At 43.8% G+C, this 21,041-nt stretch overlaps 1 protein-coding gene across 2 annotated transcripts; it reads left to right on the top strand.

Moving 5' to 3' along the window:
• Window positions 1-8,905: 8,905 nt before the first annotated feature.
• Window positions 8,906-18,220, top strand: hint2.S (histidine triad nucleotide binding protein 2 S homeolog). 2 transcript variants are annotated; one of them, XM_018241869.2, is made up of 6 exons: window positions 8,906-9,058; window positions 9,508-9,617; window positions 9,702-9,857; window positions 10,152-10,256; window positions 10,888-10,960; window positions 17,848-18,218. In XM_018241869.2, the coding sequence occupies exons 2-6, from the start codon at window positions 9,510-9,512 to the stop codon at window positions 17,937-17,939; spliced, it is 534 nt and encodes a 177-aa protein (XP_018097358.1). In that variant the 5' UTR covers window positions 8,906-9,058; window positions 9,508-9,509; the 3' UTR covers window positions 17,940-18,218.
• Window positions 18,221-21,041: the final 2,821 nt, after the last annotated feature.

Raw genomic sequence — 21,041 nt, 5'->3', positions numbered from 1 at the left:
TCATCTTCTTCTCTAACTGGAAACTATGGTGCCCTATCAACTCCTTCCAGCTCCTGCATGTTACTTATGATCTGCCAGAATCTGCAGGGGCCAATCAGTCGCTTCTTTAAAGGAGAAATCAAACTGTTCGGAAAAAGGGGGTGGGGAGTTCAGGTTTTTTTACAAACAGGTTGAATTCTCGATTAAAGGATACGTGAAGGTGTAAGTAAATGATGAGGGGGGCTATTCTAAGCAACAAAAAAAAGAAAGAAGAAACCTTTCTCACATCTTTCCTAAGCAGAAGAACATCAGCCTCTTTCTTTCTCCTGACAACTTCCTTGACTACTTGCTGGTCAGACTGGTGGGAAACTGACCAGCAGGTGGCGCTGTTGTAACAAAATTCATTCATATTAACAGTACATGTATCCCTTAATATCTTGGAATAAAAACAAAATAAATAATGGATGTACATTGCAAAAAGGTCTTAGAATAGCCCCCTCATTAGTGTTACATTCACTTATTTTAAAGGTTTACTTATCCTTTCAACAAAAACCTGTTACTGGAGATCATGGCTTGTAGGGCAGAGAGAAATCATCATCCTACAAATACAGTAACATTCACATATATATAAGTGTTTATACGGCTTCTCACAAATGTGTGTATCGCTATGAAACTAGGGGACATCTCCTGCTGTTGTCCATTTAAGGCTCCCCACATTATCCAACCTCCTTCCCAGGTGGAGGCCAAGGCCATAGAACTCTGGGGTATCCCCAAAAGTGGGTGCAGTTCCGTACAACTGAAAGACAATTTTTTCACTTCTGTTTAATGCAAATTTTTGACTAATCTGAGATTGGAATATGCAAATTATGGTTCCAAATTGGTTGGGAATTTGGTAAAATGTTTTGTGGAGGAGACAGTATATAAAATGACAGATTCAGGGTATCCGTGCAAAATTCAGATCTAAAGTTTTTGCAGAGCCTCTTCGAATCCTCTAGGCCAGTGATCCCCAACCAGTAGCTCGTGAGTAACATGTTGCTCTCCAACCCCTTGGATGTTGCTCCCAGTGGCCTCAAAGTAGGTGATTATTTTTGAATTCCAGACTTGGAGACAAGTTTTTTTGGTTGTATAAAAATCAGGTGTGTTGCCAAACAGAGTCTATGGAGCCTATGATTAAGGGAACTGCTTCCCGAAACGCATAAGGCGATGTGGATCCATCCCATGTTGGAATAAATTCCTTATTTATTTTATCCGGACTGCCGCCTGTTTGTTTCTATATCTCACTGTTGCCAAATAGAGAATCCTGTAGCTGCCAGTCCACATAGGGGCTACAAATAGCCAATTACAGCCCTTCTTGGGCACCTCAGGAACTTTTTCATACTTGTGGTCTACGTGGGGTGGGGAGTAGGGTTGAAACGGTTGAATTCTCCTTTAAGGAAGGTGGTTGGGGCAATATGGGTAAATAACAGGGCTTGTGAAAAACTGGTTGGGTTTGGTTCAACTTTACTGGCCAACTGCTCATGAATGGGCACCTGAGGGCAGGTTTGATGGAGCCACCTACAGTGTCGTTGCATCTCATACCGAGGCCTCAGCAGAACAGTGGTTTAATGGTTAGTACAATTGGGGGTCTGGGTTCAATGGCAGTCAGTGTGATCTCTGCATGGGGTATATAATGTTCCCCTCCATCTTTATTGTCTCAGAAACACAACCAGACAATCTGCTGACAAGGAACATCAAAACCTTAAGGAGGATAATGGATGAGACTCACTGCTTGGTACAGACTCATGAACAAGTAAATACGGTGATGTCCAATCAAACAACCCATTGAGCTTCATGGAGCATTACCTTGAGACTATGACAAAGGAAGAAGAAGAGATGATCTCTGTGCTCTCTGCTTCACCTACAGCAGTTTCCTAATGGTGGGTCTCTCCTCACCAGTGGGACCCAACTCAATGGATGGAGAGTCAGCTTGAATGTCAGAGAAGGGCAAATACTGCTTTGGACACTCCGGAAAAACAACCGAGTAATAAGGAAACAGCTTTTACTGAACCACAATAACCTGTAAGACTGGACATTCTAGGGGTCCAATCAGTCACCCCAACATCTCAGCTTGCCCCTATTCTTGCCTCATGTCTGTAGAGGTGGCACCAGCCTGCTGGGGGGAAGGTGTTTTTGGAGGGGAGCGTTAGATATTTTGGCTATGGGCTGGCCAGGTGTGTGTACACAATGTTCCGAGGAATAACACAAGTGGGCTCCTGATTTATGGGTCCAACATTGGGCAGGAAGGAAGTTGTTATTCTGCCTCATTAAATGTGTTTTCTCTCAGCTCCGAGCGCTGACTTTGGAGGGGATTAGTATTGTATCTGAGTCCTGGAAGCCAGTCAGTATCTGGGCCCCAAATAGAACTGTTTATCTGCAGGTTAAACAGGAACCAAAGAGACACTTGCCAACGGGTGGGTGGCTGCTGCCTCGGGCCACAAATCTGTGAGCCACCCAAACCTGCTGGGACTGCTGCTGACACTTTTATGTGACTGGCAACACAAGCACTTTAACCCTTCCTCTGCTGCCCTTCAGGCACATGAACTGACTGAGTATATTCCGCTATATACCAATTCCTGAACGGAGACAAGTCTCTATTTCCCTGAGTCCTCAATAAACTGGCATCAAATGAACCGAAGCCCAGACACAGTGAGCCACTGTCCCAAAGAGCTTACATTTTGTTTGAATATTCAGGGAGTCTGTATTACCCGGAACTCTCAGGCTGCACAGTCAGAACAGACAGTACATATATCATTTATATAGAGCTGCAGGGATACCCGGGGCTGTCCAATCTTACAGTGTATAAATGTTAGGAATGAATCCAGGATTTGGTTCATCATTTGGCCTTTTCAGCAGGATTTGGCCGAATCCTTCTGCCCGGCCGAACCGAATCCGAATTTGCTTATGCAAATTAGGGGCAAGGAGGGAAATCACGTGACTTTTTGTCACAAAACAAGGAAGTAAAAAATGTTTTCCCCTTCCCACCCCTAATTTGCATATACAAATTAGGATTCAGATTCGGTTCGGTCTTCGGCTGAATTTTTCACGAAGGAAATGGGGATTCGGCATAACCAAAAATAGTGGATTCGGTGCATCCTTAATAAAAGTACAATAAATATGTCTAAATACAGAGATATCTGGTATGAGACACGTTATGAATGAGGTCACTGCACCAAAGGAGCTTACAATCTAAGTGGGTGGATAACATACAGGCACAAATTGGATGACAAAAAGTGCACAAGGGTAAGGCATTGGTAACCCATATAATGTTCTAGTGCTCCACAAGATGCAATTTGAGTTCTTTCTTGAAGAAATGAAGAGAAAGTGTTCCCTATGGAGGAATTCAGAGATCCCAGAGAGAAGGGGTTAAGAGGAGAGGCGGCAGTGGGTGAGAGGATTGGGGGAGACGGCACCTTCCATTAGAGACATCACTGGACACTGCGTCGCTCCCAACTGTGTCCTCATTCTCACAACTCAACCCACTGTCCTGGGTTTTTATTAACATGTCCAGCATTTCTCTTTGATCCCCTGCACCAACACCAGAAAAAGATATAACATTTCTGAAACTGAATTAAATAAGAGGCTTTTGGCAGAGAGAACAGAATACGCGGCACCTGCACTGAGATACAATTGTAACTAATAAGAGTTTCTGAAACTTAATTAAATAAGTGGCTTTTGGCAGAGAGAACAGAATACGCAGCACCTGCACTGAGATACAATTGTAACTAATAAAAGTTTCTGAAACTGAATTAAATAAGTGGCTTTTGGCAGAGAGAACAGAATACGCAGCACCTGCACTGAGATACAATTGTAACTAATAATAGTTTCTGAAACTGAATTAAATAAGTGGCTTTTGGCAGAGAGAACAGAATACGCAGCACCTGCACTGAGATACAATTGTAACTAATAAGAGTTTCTGAAACTGAATTAAATAAGAAGCTTCTGGCAGAGAGAACAGAATACGCAGCCCCTGCACTGAGATACAATTGTAACTAATAATAGTCTCTGAAACTTAATTAAATAAGAGACTTTTGGCAGAGAGAACAGAATACACGGCCCCTGCACTGAGATACAATTGTAACTAATAAGAGTTTCTGAAACTGAATTAAATAAAATGCTTTTGGCAGAGAGAACAGAATACTCTGCACCTGCACTGAGATACAATTGTAACTAATAAGAAAAACAAGTTTCTTGGGGGAACTGAAACTCACAACTTAAAGGGCAATTTCACCTTCATTAGCAAAACTGAGCTAACACATAAAATATGTCCTATAACCAGGGTTGGCCGGTGGGCTACGGGCTTTTGTGGGCCAGTCAGCAGCATCAAGGGCAAATAAGGGCTTGAGTTGTATTAAATGGGGCAGAGAGTCACGGGAGGAGGGGGTCCCACTGTATAGAGCACTGGTAAGGCCCCATCTAGAATATGCCGTACAGTTTTGGTCTCCATCACTCAAACAGGACATTATTGTATTAGAGAGGGGACAGAGAAGGGCAACTAAGCTGCTAAAGGGAAAATCTTAGCTATGAGGAAAGACTGGCCAAATTGAGAGCTGCGAAGATGTGGAATTGTCTCCCTGAATCAGTGGTACAGGCTGATACATTAGATAGGTACAAGGAAGGGTCGGATGCTTTATTCACCAGTAGCTCCTCCCAGCAGGCAGGAGGGAGCCAATGAGATTAGAGGAGGGAAAGGGGTGTTACAGGGAGAGCTGGGAAGTGAATTAGGGGTACAGGCTGATACATTAGATAGGTACAAGGAAGGGTCGGATGCTTTATTCACCAGTAGCTCCTCCCAGCAGACAGGAGGGAGCCAATGAGATTAGAGGAGGGAAAGGGGTGTTACAGGGAGAGCTGGGAAGTGAATCAGGGGTACAGGCTGATACATTAGATAGGTACAAGGAAGGGTCGGATGCTTTATTCACCAGTAGCTCCTCCCAGCAGACAGGAGGGAGCCAATGAGATTAGAGGAGGGAAAGGGGTGTTACAGGGAGAGCTGGGAAGTGAATCAGTGGTAGAGGCTGATACATTAGATAGGTATAAGGAAGGGTCGGATGCTTTATTCACCAGTAACTCCTCCCAGCAGACAGGAGGGAGCCAATGAGATTAGAGGAGGGAAAGGGGTGTTACAGGGAGAGCTGGGAAGTGAATCAGGGGTACAGGCTGATACATTAGATAGGTACAAGGAAGGGTCGGATGCTTTATTCACAGTAGCTCCTCCCAGCAGACAGTAGGGAGCCAATGAGATTAGAGGAGGGAAAGGGGTGTTACAGGGAGAGCTGGGAAGTGAATCAGGGGTACAGGCTGATACATTAGATAGGTACAAGGAAGGGTCGGATGCTTTATTCACCAGTAGCTCCTCCCAGCAGACAGGAGGGAGCCAATGAGATTAGAGGAGGGAAAGGGGTGTTACAGGGAGAGCTGGGAAGTGAATCAGGGGTACAGGCTGATACATTAGATAGGTACAAGGAAGGGTCGGATGCTTTATTCACCAGTAGCTCCTCCCAGCAGACAGGAGGGAGCCAATGAGATTAGAGGAGGGAAAGGGGTGTTACAGGGAGAGCTGGGAAGTGAATCAGGGGTACAGGCTGATACATTAGATAGGTACAAGGAAGGGTCGGATGCTTTATTCACCAGTAGCTCCTCCCAGCAGACAGGAGGGAGCCAATAAGATTAGAGGAGGGAAAGGGGTGTTACAGGGAGAGCTGGGAAGTGAATCAGGGGTACAGGCTGATACATTAGATAGGTACAAGGAAGGGTCGGATGCTTTATTCACCAGTAGCTCCTCCCAGCAGACAGGAGGGAGCCAATGAGATTAGAGGAGGGAAAGGGGTGTTACAGGGAGAGCTGGGAAGTGAATCAGGGGTACAGGCTGATACATTAGATAGGTACAAGGAAGGGTCGGATGCTTTATTCACCAGTAGCTCCTCCCAGCAGACAGGAGGGAGCCAATAAGATTAGAGGAGGGAAAGGGGTGTTACAGGGAGAGCTGGGAAGTGAATCAGGGGTACAGGCTGATACATTAGATAGGTACAAGGAAGGGTCGGATGCTTTATTCACCAGTAGCTCCTCCCAGCAGACAGGAGGGAGCCAATGAGATTAGAGGAGGGAAAGGGGTGTTACAGGGAGAGCTGGGAAGTGAATCAGGGGTACAGACTGATACATTAGATAGGTAGAAGCATAAGTGGAGGGTGATGTTTATGTTTATTGAGGTCTAATAAGTCTAATGTTACTTCAGTAGTTGATTCAGTCCCATATTATTATAAACATCGGTATAAATTATAATTCACACAGAGGCTTTTTGTCTATAAATTCAGTATAATCTGATATTTGTCCCATACTTGGTCTGACAGTTACTGATGGACCCACACACTGACTGGTTAATACTCAGTAATTTTTGACATGGAGGAATCCCCAGACTATTTTAATAATAATATTTATAGCACTTTCTTATTATCATAATTATAGAAAAAGTTCAGTTGATCCACATTACTGGACATCAGGGCTAATGATTGGGATGTTTAACATTGAAGCAGGTTTATTGGACATAAAACACAAGAGATATGTTAAGTGTCATTTATGGGAGTCCTTATATACAGGTATATATATATATAGTATAATGCAGATATATATTAGTCCAGAAGTATTGGGGGGCACACGCGTCACTGCAGGTGGATAAGTGAGTCTGAAGCCTGAGATCAGAACACTCCGTCTGGAGCGGCTCTGGTTGTGGTCGTATAAACGCAATACAAACTAGGTTGTGTGGCGGCATCATCACACAGGGTGCGGGGAAACCAAACTTGATTAAAACAAAGAAACTTTATTGTTCATTCTTCATACACACACACCATGTGCGCAGGAACAGCTTAACACTTTCATGACCATGTGTCACTTCATCAGAAGCTAAAGCGCCGCCTACAGGTGTCTGACCTATAAAACCACTATAAACCAATATCAAATGTAAATTAACATCAAAGGTCACTTAACATTAAATCCACTATTTTGCATTCGGCCGAATCCCGAAATCCTTCATGAAAGATTTGGCCGAATACTGAACCGAATCCGAACCATAATTTACATATGCAAATTAGGGGTGGGAAGTGGAATTTTTTTTTACTTTCTTGTTTTGTGGAAAAAAGTCACGCCATTTCCTTCTCCATCCCTAATTTGTATTCAGATTCAGTTCGGCCGGGCAGAAGGATTCGGCCGAATCCTGCTGAAAAACGCTGAATCCTGGCCGAATTCCGAACCAAATCCTGGAATCACTGCATCCCTACTTGTGTATCAATCAATGGGTTACAATAAACATTACAATAAACAATTCCAATGCATATATTTAAAAATTCAATTATAGGAATAGAACAAGCAGAATGTGCTGAAGTCAAAGAAAAAGATTTATATTAGTCCCCTTGTAAAAAACACTATCTGCCTTTTTACTGTAGTTTCAAGGTAACACAATAAAATATAACATAATATAATAAAATATAACACAATATAACACAATATACTACAATATAACACAATATAATACAATATAATACAATATAACACAATATAATAAAATATAACACAATATAACACAATATAATACAATATAACACAATATAACACAATATAATACAATATAACACAATATAATACAATATAACACAATATAATACAATATAACACAATATAACACAATATAACACAATATAACACAATATAACACAATATAATACAATATAATACAATATAACACAATATAACACAATATAACACAATATAACACAATATAATACAATATAATACAATATAACACAATATAACACAATATAACACAATATAACACAATATAACAGTAGATGAGGTTGAGATACACTTGTATTCAACAACATTTGTGTGTAAGTGAAAGTAGCCAAACAGATTTGCTCAGGGGTCGCTAACCATTGTAGGACTGGTGCCAAACATGTTGTAGATGTGTTTGGGGGGGTCGGCAGTAAGTTTGGAGACCCGGGTGGGCTGGAGTCCAATTCAGAGCCCATTGTTGTTGCGCACTGAGCTCACTGTCCATGGCCGGTGGTCGGGCCCCTGTGTCAGCTGATCCAGAGGAGGGAGAATTGATACAATCGTTGCTGATATTCCCCATAGACTGATAAGAAATGTAATTAATTGTAACAAATAGTAACCGTTGAGAAGCCCCTGGATCACTGAGATGTCAGACTGAAACACCACAGACACAAACATTCAACTTACACTTTGGGAAAACAGTAAAAATAAAAAAGATGGAAAAGAATTGGAAATAGTCTTTATTTCTGGGGAACAATCTGAAAACAACTCAACTGAAAAGTGTTTGGAAGGTGCACTTCCCCTTTAAGGAAAGCTTTATCCAATCAGAAGGTTCTATTGACGTATTGGGGGAGGAGTTTGGTGAAACTCACAGAGGTGAGAAAGTCACAGATCTGATCCCAATGTTACAATTACACTTTATTCAGGGTGGACACAAGTGGGCGTGGTTAAATCATGTAGCAAATCTCTTTCCCTGTTTTGGTTTTTAAAACGCTGGGCGAGTGCTAATGAGATGCTAATGGGCTGCTAATGGGCGTGGCACTGAAGAGGCGTGGTTAGACACGAGGGCGTGGTGAGAGAGTGAGTCGGGCGGTGGGGGCGTGTCTGTGCCAGTGTAAGTATCAGTGAGAGACTGATCAGAGGGACAGAACGTCAGTGACACATCACACGTGATACTCACAGCAGCACTCAACTCTTTATACACAGGGAAATCTTATGCGCGCCCCGCCCACAACTAGACTCCTCCCACCGCTCTCCCCACCTGCAGCTCCGCACTCTCCAATCAGTTCAGCACATTTCTGGAGAACAGCGTCACCGACTCTTACACTGCTCCGCCCCTTCCCGCCTCATGCGCCTTCAGCCAACCCACTGCCGCTCTTACAGAAGCTCCGCCCCCGGCCTGTCACGTGATACCTGTCAAGCCTCACGCGCTTCCGCCCTTAGCCTGGTCACGTGTCTGTGACATCACTGAACTGCGAGTTGTTTCGCTAAAAGTCAGGTCAGTGAGTGTGTCCGTCCCAGGGTCCTAATGTCTGTGTGTTTGTCTGTGAGTCTGTCTGGAGCAGCTGCACGAATTTCCCCTCACAGTTTCCAGTCTCGTGTATGAGATGAGCTGGGAGGTTTATTTACCCCTCACCCTCTCACTGTGGCACCCACATAACTCACTGGCACCCTGGGGGCGGGGCGTCACACATGGGCTTACTGGCAGTCAGGTGATTGGGGAGGAGTCAGTTCTTTGGGGAGGAGTCAGGCGATTGGGGAGGAGTCAGGTGTTGCTATGATACAAGCTGTGGGGGGGAAGGGGGTTATTAAATGTGCCCCATGTGGCTGAGCTGTTTGTGGGTGTCACATGGAGTCTGGAGGGTTAATAAGTGACTCAGCAGTGACATCATACAGTGTCATGTGACCAGTACCTGTCCCTTCTCATTTCTCCTGTGTTTTATGTAGAGATGTTCCCGGCCCTCCGGCTTTTCTATACCGGCCTTGCAATCAAGATCTGGGGGTCCCCCCGCTGCCCAGCGTCCCTCGCTGAACTACAGACATGTGACAGTCAGAAGGTGGGGTTCTGTTTCCTTCAGCCCTGCGCCGGCCACATAATAATAATGGGGTAAAACTCGTTGTCTGATCTTTGTACCCCACAGAGGCTGAGCAGTTCAGGGGGTCGGGGGAGCAACGAGGAGGTGCAGAAAGCACAGAGAGAAGCAGCAAGGAACAGAGTCTCCCCCACTTCTCCCACCATCTTCTCTCGCATCATCGACAAGACCCTCCCTGCTGACATCATATACGAGGATGAGAAGGTGTGACCCCCCCCGAGTCCTGCAGAGCATCTCACCTTCTCCATCAGACCCCCTTTATTTCCCTTCCCATTCATGTTTATTTGTACATCTCCCAAACCCCATATTGCAATTACCCCCCAATACACCAAGCCTGTGTGTATATTTATTTATATGTATTTATATGTATTTATATGTAATTATATATATTTATATGTATTTATATTTATTTATATGTATTTATATTTATTTATTTATTTATATAATTATATTTATTTATATATATTTATACTTATCCCTGTACTTCTCTCCCCGCAGTGCTTGGCTTTCCGGGATGTGAATCCTCAGGCTCCAGTTCATTTCTTGGTTATTCCTAGAATTCCCATCGCCCGGATCAGCCACGTTAATGCCAGTGACACAGAGGTAATGCCAGTCCTGTTCTTGATGCCAAACAATGATCACTGACACACACACACAATCAGCGGGAGACTGTGGTTCCACCAAAATAAAGCCGATAGCTGTGAGAGTTGTGTAAGTGACTGTGGGTCCTACACTGACTCTCTATGAACAACTAATAACACAATTAATAGACACAAGTCGTGTGAGATTTGAGCAAGAGCAGCAGATTATCCAAGAATTCCAACAGAACGGCCGGTGCCACTACTAACTAATGCCACAACCTGCTCCCAGTTCACCAGTGTGAATTCAAATTGGTAAATCACCTGCATTTTGCTTTTACATTGTGTTGTTATCAATGTGGTTGGAAGTTTCCAGCATGAAGATGCTCACGATGTGATGGGTGTCATTGCGCAACACACACACCTGCGAGGTAATTCAGTGGCACCCAGTGAAGCAGCACCCAGTGAAGCAGCACCCAGTGTTACAGTGCAAGGAAAGAGGTGTGTGTAGCACTGCAGCTACTTTGTAATAGTGTTTAATGGAGGCAGTTGTGTGATTTGTACATAGTGTGTGTTACTACACAAGCCTTTACACCCTCTCTTGCCCCCTCCTTGTGTTACAGAAGAAATGGCTTCATCTGTGTTTCCCCCCTTAGCTCCTGGGACACCTACTGGTCACTGCCAACAGCCTGGCGCACAAGGAAGGACTGGCCGATGGCTACAGACTGGGTGAGGATCCCTTTATTACTACTGGTTCCTGTGATGTATGTGCAACTAGACACTCACTGTTAGTGCAAGGTCACCAGACTGTATAGTAAGTAGCACTAGAGACTCACTGTTAGTGCAAGGTCACTAGACTGTATAGTAAGTAGCACTAGAGACTCACTGTTAGTGCAAGGTCACTAGACTGTATAGTAAGTAGCACTAGAGACTCACTGTTAGTGCAAGGTCACTAGACTGTATAGTAAGTAGCACTAGAGACTCACTGTTAGTGCAAGGTCACTGGACTGTATAGTAAGTAGCACTAGACACTCACTGTTAGTGCAAGGTCACTAGACTGTATAGTAAGTAGGACTAGAGACTCACTGTTAGTGCAAGGTCACTAGACTGTTTAGTAAGTAGGACTAGAGATTCACTGTTAGTGCAAGGTCACCAGACTGTATAGTAAGTAGCACTAGAGACTCACTGTTAGTGCAAGGTCACTAGACTGTATAGTAAGTAGGACTAGAGACTCACTGTTAGTGCAAGGTCACTAGACTGTATAGTAAGTAGCACTAGAGACTCACTGTTAGTGTAAGGTCACTAGACTGTATAGTAGGTAGCACTAGAGACTCACTGTTAGTGCAAGGTCACTGGACTGTATAGTAAGTAGGACTAGAGACTCACTGTTAGTGCAAGGTCACTAGACTGTATAGTAAGTAGCACTAGAGACTCACTGTTAGTGCAAGGTCACTGGACTGTATAGTAAGTAGGACTAGAGACTCACTGTTAGTGCAAGGTCACTAGACTGTTTAGTAAGTAGGACTAGAGATTCACTGTTAGTGCAAGGTCACCAGACTGTATAGTAAGTAGCACTAGAGACTCACTGTTAGTGCAAGGTCACTAGACTGTATAGTAAGTAGGACTAGAGACTCACTGTTAGTGCAAGGTCACTAGACTGTATAGTAAGTAGGACTAGAGACTCACTGTTAGTGCAAGGTCACTAGACTGTATAGTAAGTAGGACTAGAGACTCACTGTTAGTGCAAGGTCACTAGACTGTTTAGTAAGTAGGACTAGAGATTCACTGTTAGTGCAAGGTCACCAGACTGTATAGTAAGTAGCACTAGAGACTCACTGTTAGTGCAAGGTCACTAGACTGTATAGTAAGTAGGACTAGAGACTCACTGTTAGTGCAAGGTCACTAGACTGTATAGTAAGTAGGACTAGAGACTCACTGTTAGTGCAAGGTCACTAGACTGTATAGTAAGTAGGACTAGAGACTCACTGTTAGTGCAAGGTCACTAGACTGTATAGTAAGTAGGACTAGAGACTCACTGTTAGTGCAAGGTCACTAGACTGTTTAGTAAGTAGGACTAGAGACTCACTGTTAGTGCAAGATCACTGGACTGTATAGTAAGTAGGACTAGACACTCACTGTTATTGCAAGGTCACCAGACTGTATAGTAAGTAGCACTAGAGACTCACTGCTAGTGTAAGGTCACTAGACTGTATAGTAAGTAGCACTAGAGACTCACTGCTAGTGTAAGGTCACTAGACTGTATAGTAAGTAGGACTAGAGACTCACTGTTAGTGCAAGGTCACTAGACTGTATAGTAAGTAGCACTAGAGACTCACTGTTAGTGCAAGGTCACTAGACTGTTTAGTAAGTAGGACTAGAGACTCACTGTTAGTGCAAGGTCACTAGACTGTATAGTAAGTAGCACTAGAGACTCACTGTTAGTGTAAGGTCACTAGACTGTATAGTAAGTAGGACTAGAGACTCACTGTTAGTGCAAGGTCACTAGACTGTATAGTAAGTAGCACTAGAGACTCACTGTTAGTGCAAGGTCACTGGACTGTATAGTAAGTAGGACTAGACACTCACTGTTAGTGCAAGGTCACTAGACTGTATAGTAAGTAGCACTAGAGACTCACTGTTAGTGCAAGGTCACTGGACTGTATAGTAAGTAGGACTAGACACTCACTGTTAGTGCAAGGTCACTAGACTGTATAGTAAGTAGGACTAGAGACTCACTGTTAGTGCAAGGTCACTAGACTGTTTAGTAAGTAGGACTAGAGATTCACTGTTAGTGCAAGGTCACCAGACTGTATAGTAAGTAGCACTAGAGACTCACTGTTAGTGCAAGGTCACTAGACTGTATAGTAAGTAGGACTAGAGACTCACTGTTAGTGCAAGGTCACTAGACTGTATAGTAAGTAGGACTAGAGACTCACTGTTAGTGCAAGGTCACTAGACTGTATAGTAAGTAGGACTAGAGACTCACTGTTAGTGCAAGGTCACTAGACTGTATAGTAAGTAGGACTAGAGACTCACTGTTAGTGCAAGGTCACTAGACTGTATAGTAAGTAGGACTAGAGACTCACTGTTAGTGCAAGGTCACTAGACTGTATAGTAAGTAGCACTAGAGACTCACTGTTAGTGCAAGGTCACTAGACTGTATAGTAAGTAGCACTAGAGACTCACTGTTAGTGCAAGGTCACTAGACTGTATAGTAAGTAGCGCTAGAGACTCACTGTTAGTGCAAGGTCACTAGACTGTATAGTAAGTAGCACTAGAGACTCACTGTTAGTGCAAGGTCACTAGACTGTATAGTAAGTAGGACTAGAGACTCACTGTTAGTGCAAGGTCACTGGACTGTATAGTAAGTAGCACTAGAGACTCACTGTTAGTGCAAGGTCACTGGACTGTATAGTAAGTAGGACTAGACACTCACTGTTAGTGCAAGGTCACTAGACTGTATAGTAAGTAGCACTAGAGACTCACTGTTAGTGCAAGGTCACTGGACTGTATAGTAAGTAGGACTAGACACTCACTGTTAGTGCAAGGTCACTAGACTGTATAGTAAGTAGGACTAGAGACTCACTGTTAGTGCAAGGTCACTAGACTGTTTAGTAAGTAGGACTAGAGATTCACTGTTAGTGCAAGGTCACCAGACTGTATAGTAAGTAGCACTAGAGACTCACTGTTAGTACAAGGTCACTAGACTGTATAGTAAGTAGGACTAGAGACTCACTGTTAGTGCAAGGTCACTAGACTGTATAGTAAGTAGGACTAGAGACTCACTGTTAGTGCAAGGTCACTAGACTGTATAGTAAGTAGGACTAGAGACTCACTGTTAGTGCAAGGTCACTAGACTGTATAGTAAGTAGGACTAGAGACTCACTGTTAGTGCAAGGTCACTAGACTGTTTAGTAAGTAGGACTAGAGATTCACTGTTAGTGCAAGGTCACCAGACTGTATAGTAAGTAGCACTAGAGACTCACTGTTAGTGCAAGGTCACTAGACTGTATAGTAAGTAGGACTAGAGACTCACTGTTAGTGCAAGGTCACTAGCCTGTATAGTAAGTAGGACTAGAGACTCACTGTTAGTGCAAGGTCACTAGCCTGTATAGTAAGTAGGACTAGAGACTCACTGTTAGTGCAAGGTCACTAGACTGTATAGTAAGTAGGACTAGAGACTGACTGTTAGTACAAGGTCACTAGACTGTATAGTAAGTAGCACTAGAGACTCACTGTTAGTGCAAGGTCACTAGCCTGTATAGTAAGTAGGACTAGAGACTCACTGTTAGTGCAAGGTCACTAGCCTGTATAGTAAGTAGGACTAGAGACTGACTGTTAGTGCAAGGTCACTAGACTGTATAGTAAGTAGCACTAGAGACTCACTGTTAGTGCAAGGTCACCAGACTGTATAGTAAGTAGCACTAGAGACTCACTGTTAGTGCAAGGTCACTAGACTGTATAGTAAGTAGCGCTAGAGACTCACTGTTAGTGCAAGGTCACTAGACTGTATAGTAAGTAGGACTAGAGACTCACTGTTAGTGCAAGGTCACTAGACTGTATAGTAAGTAGGACTAGAGACTCACTGTTAGTGCAAGGTCACCAGACTGTATAGTAAGTAGCACTAGAGACTCACTGTTAGTGCAAGGTCACTAGACTGTATAGTAAGTAGCGCTAGAGACTCACTGTTAGTGCAAGGTCACTGGACTGTATAGTAAGTAGGACTAGAGACTGACTGTTAGTGCAAGGTCACTAGACTGTTTAGTAAGTAGGACTAGAGATTCACTGTTAGTGCAAGGTCACCAGACTGTATAGTAAGTAGCACTAGAGACTCACTGTTAGTGCAAGGTCACTAGACTGTATAGTAAGTAGGACTAGAGACTCACTGTTAGTGCAAGGTCACTAGACTGTATAGTAAGTAGGACTAGAGACTCACTGTTAGTGCAAGGTCACTAGACTGTATAGTAAGTAGGACTAGAGACTCACTGTTAGTGCAAGATCACTAGACTGTATAGTAAGTAGGACTAGAGACTCACTGTTAGTGCAAGGTCACTAGACTGTAATAGTAAGTAGGACTAGAGACTCACTGTTAGTGCAAGGTCACTAGACTGTATAGTAAGTAGCACTAGAGACTCACTGTTAGTGCAAGGTCACTAGACTGTATAGTAAGTAGCACTAGAGACTCACTGTTAGTGCAAGGTCACTAGACTGTATAGTAAGTAGCGCTAGAGACTCACTGTTAGTGCAAGGTCACTAGACTATAGTAAGTAGCACTAGAGACTCACTGTTAGTGCAAGGTCACTAGACTGTATAGTAAGTAGGACTAGAGACTCACTGTTAGTGCAAGGTCACTGGACTGTATAGTAAGTAGCACTAGAGACTCACTGTTAGTGCAAGGTCACTGGACTGTATAGTAAGTAGGACTAGACACTCACTGTTAGTGCAAGGTCACTAGACTGTATAGTAAGTAGCACTAGAGACTCACTGTTAGTGCAAGGTCACTGGACTGTATAGTAAGTAGGACTAGACACTCACTGTTAGTGCAAGGTCACTAGACTGTATAGTAAGTAGGACTAGAGACTCACTGTTAGTGCAAGGTCACTAGACTGTTTAGTAAGTAGGACTAGAGATTCACTGTTAGTGCAAGGTCACCAGACTGTATAGTAAGTAGCACTAGAGACTCACTGTTAGTGCAAGGTCACTAGACTGTATAGTAAGTAGGACTAGAGACTCACTGTTAGTGCAAGGTCACTAGACTGTATAGTAAGTAGGACTAGAGACTCACTGTTAGTGCAAGGTCACTAGACTGTATAGTAAGTAGGACTAGAGACTCACTGTTAGTGCAAGGTCACTAGACTGTATAGTAAGTAGGACTAGAGACTCACTGTTAGTGCAAGGTCACTAGACTGTTTAGTAAGTAGGACTAGAGATTCACTGTTAGTGCAAGGTCACCAGACTGTATAGTAAGTAGCACTAGAGACTCACTGTTAGTGCAAGGTCACTAGACTGTATAGTAAGTAGGACTAGAGACTCACTGTTAGTGCAAGGTCACTAGCCTGTATAGTAAGTAGGACTAGAGACTCACTGTTAGTGCAAGGTCACTAGCCTGTATAGTAAGTAGGACTAGAGACTCACTGTTAGTGCAAGGTCACTAGACTGTATAGTAAGTAGGACTAGAGACTGACTGTTAGTACAAGGTCACTAGACTGTATAGTAAGTAGCACTAGAGACTCACTGTTAGTGCAAGGTCACTAGCCTGTATAGTAAGTAGGACTAGAGACTCACTGTTAGTGCAAGGTCACTAGCCTGTATAGTAAGTAGGACTAGAGACTGACTGTTAGTGCAAGGTCACTAGACTGTATAGTAAGTAGCACTAGAGACTCACTGTTAGTGCAAGGTCACCAGACTGTATAGTAAGTAGCACTAGAGACTCACTGTTAGTGCAAGGTCACTAGACTGTATAGTAAGTAGCGCTAGAGACTCACTGTTAGTGCAAGGTCACTAGACTGTATAGTAAGTAGGACTAGAGACTCACTGTTAGTGCAAGGTCACTAGACTGTATAGTAAGTAGGACTAGAGACTCACTGTTAGTGCAAGGTCACCAGACTGTATAGTAAGTAGCACTAGAGACTCACTGTTAGTGCAAGGTCACTAGACTGTATAGTAAGTAGCGCTAGAGACTCACTGTTAGTGCAAGGTCACTAGACTGTATAGTAAGTAGGACTAGAGACTCACTGTTAGTGCAAGGTCACCAGACTGTATAGTAAGTAGCACTAGAGACTCACTGTTAGTGCAAGGTCACTAGACTGTATAGTAAGTAGCGCTAGAGACTCACTGTTAGTGCAAGGTCACTGGACTGTATAGTAAGTAGGACTAGAGACTGACTGTTAGTGCAAGGTCACTAGACTGTATAGTAAGTAGCACTAGAGACTCACTGTTAGTGCAAGGTCACTAGACTGTATAGTAAGTAGCACTAGAGACTCACTGTTAGTGCAAGGTCACTAGACTGTATAGTAAGTAGGACTAGAGACTCACTGTTAGTGCAAGGTCACTAGACTGTATAGTAAGTAGCGCTAGAGACTCACTGTTAGTGCAAGGTCACTAGACTGTTTAGTAAGTAGGACTAGAGACTCACTGTTAGTGCAAGGTCACTAGACTGTATAGTAAGTAGCGCTAGAGACTCACTGTTAGTGCAAGGTCACTAGACTGTATAGTAAGTAGCACTAGAGACTCACTGTTAGTGCAAGGTCACTAGGCTGAAGGGTAGGTAGGACTAGAGACTCACTGTTAGTGCAAGGTCACTAGACTGTATAGTAAGTAGGACTAGAGACTCACTGTTACTGTAAGGTCACTGGGCTGAAGGGTAGGTAGGACTGGGAATTCCAGTAAGTGGATTAGACAGATTGGTAGCAATCAGTAAATTTTCTCAATTAGTGCAAGGCTGAGGGATGTGTTAGACTGATTATCACTTTTAGTGCAAGGTGATTTAGCTGATTGTAGATCAGTATATAGATTTTACTGGTAGATTTAGGCAGGGTATCACTAATAGTGCAAGGGGTGCACCAGGGAACAGAGAGAAAGTCACTGAGTGCTTTGTGTTCCTTTATATCTTGCAGTGATTAATGATGGGAGACACGGAGCCCAGTCTGTGTATCACTTGCACCTACACGTGATCGGGGGGCGGCAGATGGGGTGGCCTCCAGGATAACGAGTTTCCACTATGGGCGCCTCCTTCATGCAAATCTCCTCCTGCACCTGACACATATTTCCCAGCATCCTCTCTGCCAGACCACTTTCAGTCACATGAGTGTCCGCGGTTTAACTGTTTAATCCTTTCTCTGTCTCCATCCCAAGCCCAGTATCTGTATGAGACTTAACCCATGACGTGCTGTGCCAGGCGCTGCCAATTCTGCCTACAGGTATCACAGCTGCTTCCTGTTTCCTCTCAGCCAATCCCGTGTGCCGGAAATTAAACCCTTTACTCACTGCTGCGTGTTCTCTGTGTCCTTCATGTTAGATTAACCCTTAATGTGCCACATGGGATGTGCTGGGAGGGAAATGTGTGCTGGGCATTGTGTGGCACCTCATTGATAACCAGCCAGTGGCAGCACCAATTTAACCAAAGAAGAAAAGGCTGTCAGTATCAGTATCACCAGGTTAAATCTCTGGGGCAATAGGAGAGAGTGAGACACACAGAGCTCAGCAGCCATTGGCTCTCAGTGTAACCAACCAGTGATAGGGAAATAAATCTGTGAGCTCTTTGGCCAAGTATCTGGCTCTGTGTGATCTGTGTAATGAGGCATTGTCCTCCAAGTGCCAGTTTGTCCCAAAAATCAAATGTTCGGTAACTGACTAAAACAGACACTTAAGGGCAGGTTTACATAGGGTCGAATATCGAGGGTTAATTAATCCTCGATATTCGACTGCCAAATGTAAATCCTTCGAATATCAAAGTGGAAGGATTTAGCGCAAATAGTTCAATCAAACGATCTAATGAAAAATCAATCGAACGATTAATTCCTTCAAATTGTTCGATTCAAAGGATTTTAATCCATCGATCGAACGATTTTTCTTTGACCTAAAAAACATTAGAAAGCCTATGTGGACCTTCCTTCTAACTATGAGGCATATTCACTAAGATGCGAAGTTGCGCCAGGTGCAACTTTGCCGCACTTCGCCAGGCGTAGTTTCGCCAGCGCTCCGCAAATTCACTAAAATCGGAAGTTGCGCTCAGGGGTAGCGTAAGGTTGCGAAGTTGCGCTAGCGTTGATTTGCTAAGTAAAGCGAAGTTACGTTAGCGAAGGCTTATTTCCATACGGCGCGAAATTCAAATTTCAATGGAGGAATACGTATCAGCACTACAAATGCCTAGAAAACCTTCAAAACATCAAATAAAAATGTTTATTTTGCCCTACACATGTGCCCACTGTCTAGGTAAGTTGCCATGAGTCAGGAAATGTAGGGGGGAAGGAGGGGAGCCCCAAAAATTTTTTCGATCTGTTTCAGCCTATCACCCATAATGTAGAGAACACGCCAGCGTTTAGAAAAAATTTTGACTTTTTTTGAAACAATCCCTATCTACTCTATTGCGCTTCGCCTGGTCTGAGGTGGCGAAGGAAGTCTAGCGTAAAAGGTAGCGTTCAGTAGGGATGTCGCATTCGCGCGAACATTGGCTGTTCGCGTCCGCCGAATGTTCGCGAGCGTCGCGCGACGTTCGCCAATTTGGGTTCGCCTTAGCTGGCGCTTATTTTTGACCTCTCACCCCAGACCAGCAGATACATGGCAGCCAATCAGGAAGCTCTCCCTCCTGGACCACCCCCACACCCCCTGGACCACTCCCCTTCCATATATAAACTGAAGCCCTGCAGCGTTTTTTCATTCTGCCTGTGTGTGCTTGGAAGAGCTAGTGTAGGGAGAGAGCTGCTAGTGATTTGAGGGACAGTTGATAGTAACTTTGCTGGCTAGTAATCTACTTGATACTGCTCTGTATTGTAGGGACAGAACTCTGCAGGGATTTGAGGGACAGTGAGTTTAGGTTAGTTAGCTTTGCTGACTAGTAATCTACCTTCTACTGCAGTGCTCTGTATGTAGCTGCTGTGGGCACTGCTTCTGATCTCTCATCTGCTGACTGCTGCCTGTAACCCAATAGTACTGCTTTTATTTTCTTTTTTGTTTTTTTACTTTGCTACTATAAGAGCCCAGTGCTATTAGTCTAGCTGTGTTGGGGAGTGGGACTGGTGTGCTGCTCCTCCTAGTAGTTCACCACTACCAGCACCAACCAGAGTCAAAATTGTTACAAAGTATCTTATTTGCACCTGTTAGCTGTTCTGAGCTCTCTGCCAAAAGCTAATTAAGTTAGAAACTGTTTTTTTTCTGGCTGTTCAGTGCAGAGAAAAGAGGGACTTTCCAGTACAAAAGAGGGACAGGGGGTTGAGTGGTCAAAAGAGGGACAGTTGGGAGGTATGCAAGTGCCACCTAGCTGTGTGAGCTTTTTCACATTCTGTCTAAATAACAATAATAATTCCGTGTCCGTAAACATCACCTGAGTGATGTTTTTACAGCAGCAATAATATATTCCGTATCCACTACTGTATACGTTGCCCTTGCAGGCATTGTTTGCCCAGTCTTTAACCAAGTGCCACCTAGCTGTGTGAGCTTTTTCACATTCCGTGTCCAGAAACATCACCTGAGTGACGTAGTGTGATTTCTGCCCTTTACAGTACAAAACGCAGCGCTGTGTCAACAATGGATTTTTCCGATACATTTTTGCCCTTGATCCCCCTCTGGCGTGCCACTGTCCAGGTCGTTGCACCCTTTAAACAACTTTAAAATCATTTTTCTGGCCAGAAATGTCTTTTCTAGCTTTTAAAATTCGCCTTCCCATTGAAGTCTATGGGGTTCTCGACGTTCACGAACCGTTCGCATTTTTTGACGCAAGTCCGCGAATATGTTCGCGAACATTTTTTCCGCCGTTCGCTACATCCCTAGCGTTCAGTACACTGCGCAAGTTAGTGAATTTGCGTAGTTACATCGCTAGCGAAAATTCGCCAGGCGTAAGGGTGCGAAGTAACACTAGCGAAACTACGCCAGCGTTCGTTAGTGAATTTGCGCAGTAACGAAAATGCCAAACACTAGCGAATTAACGCTAGCGTTCGGCGCTTAGTGAATTTGCCCCATTGACTTAGGTAGATTTTAGGTGGCGAACTAGGGGGTCAAAGTTTTTTTTTTAAAGACCATATACCAGGGCCAAGGCTCTGCAGTTGCAGGCAACAATGGTGCAAATGCCGGGCCTGGGCCCTGGTATATGGTT

This window comes from Xenopus laevis, chromosome 1S, assembly GCF_017654675.1.
Source record: "Xenopus laevis strain J_2021 chromosome 1S, Xenopus_laevis_v10.1, whole genome shotgun sequence".
NCBI classification, from domain to species: domain Eukaryota; kingdom Metazoa; phylum Chordata; class Amphibia; order Anura; family Pipidae; genus Xenopus; species Xenopus laevis.
The sequence above is the reverse complement of the archived record's forward strand: the minus strand, read 5'-3'. Positions and strand labels throughout refer to the sequence as shown.

Coding starts and splice junctions, on each gene's coding strand:
- hint2.S (XM_018241869.2), top strand. CDS start 9,510: ATGTTCCCGGCCCTCCGGCTTTTCTATACCGGCCTTGCAATCAAGATC. Junction 9,618..9,701: donor AGACATGTGACAGTCAGAAG/GTGGGGTTCTGT, acceptor TGTACCCCACAG/AGGCTGAGCAGTTCAGGGGG. Junction 10,257..10,887: donor TTAATGCCAGTGACACAGAG/GTAATGCCAGTC, acceptor TTCCCCCCTTAG/CTCCTGGGACACCTACTGGT.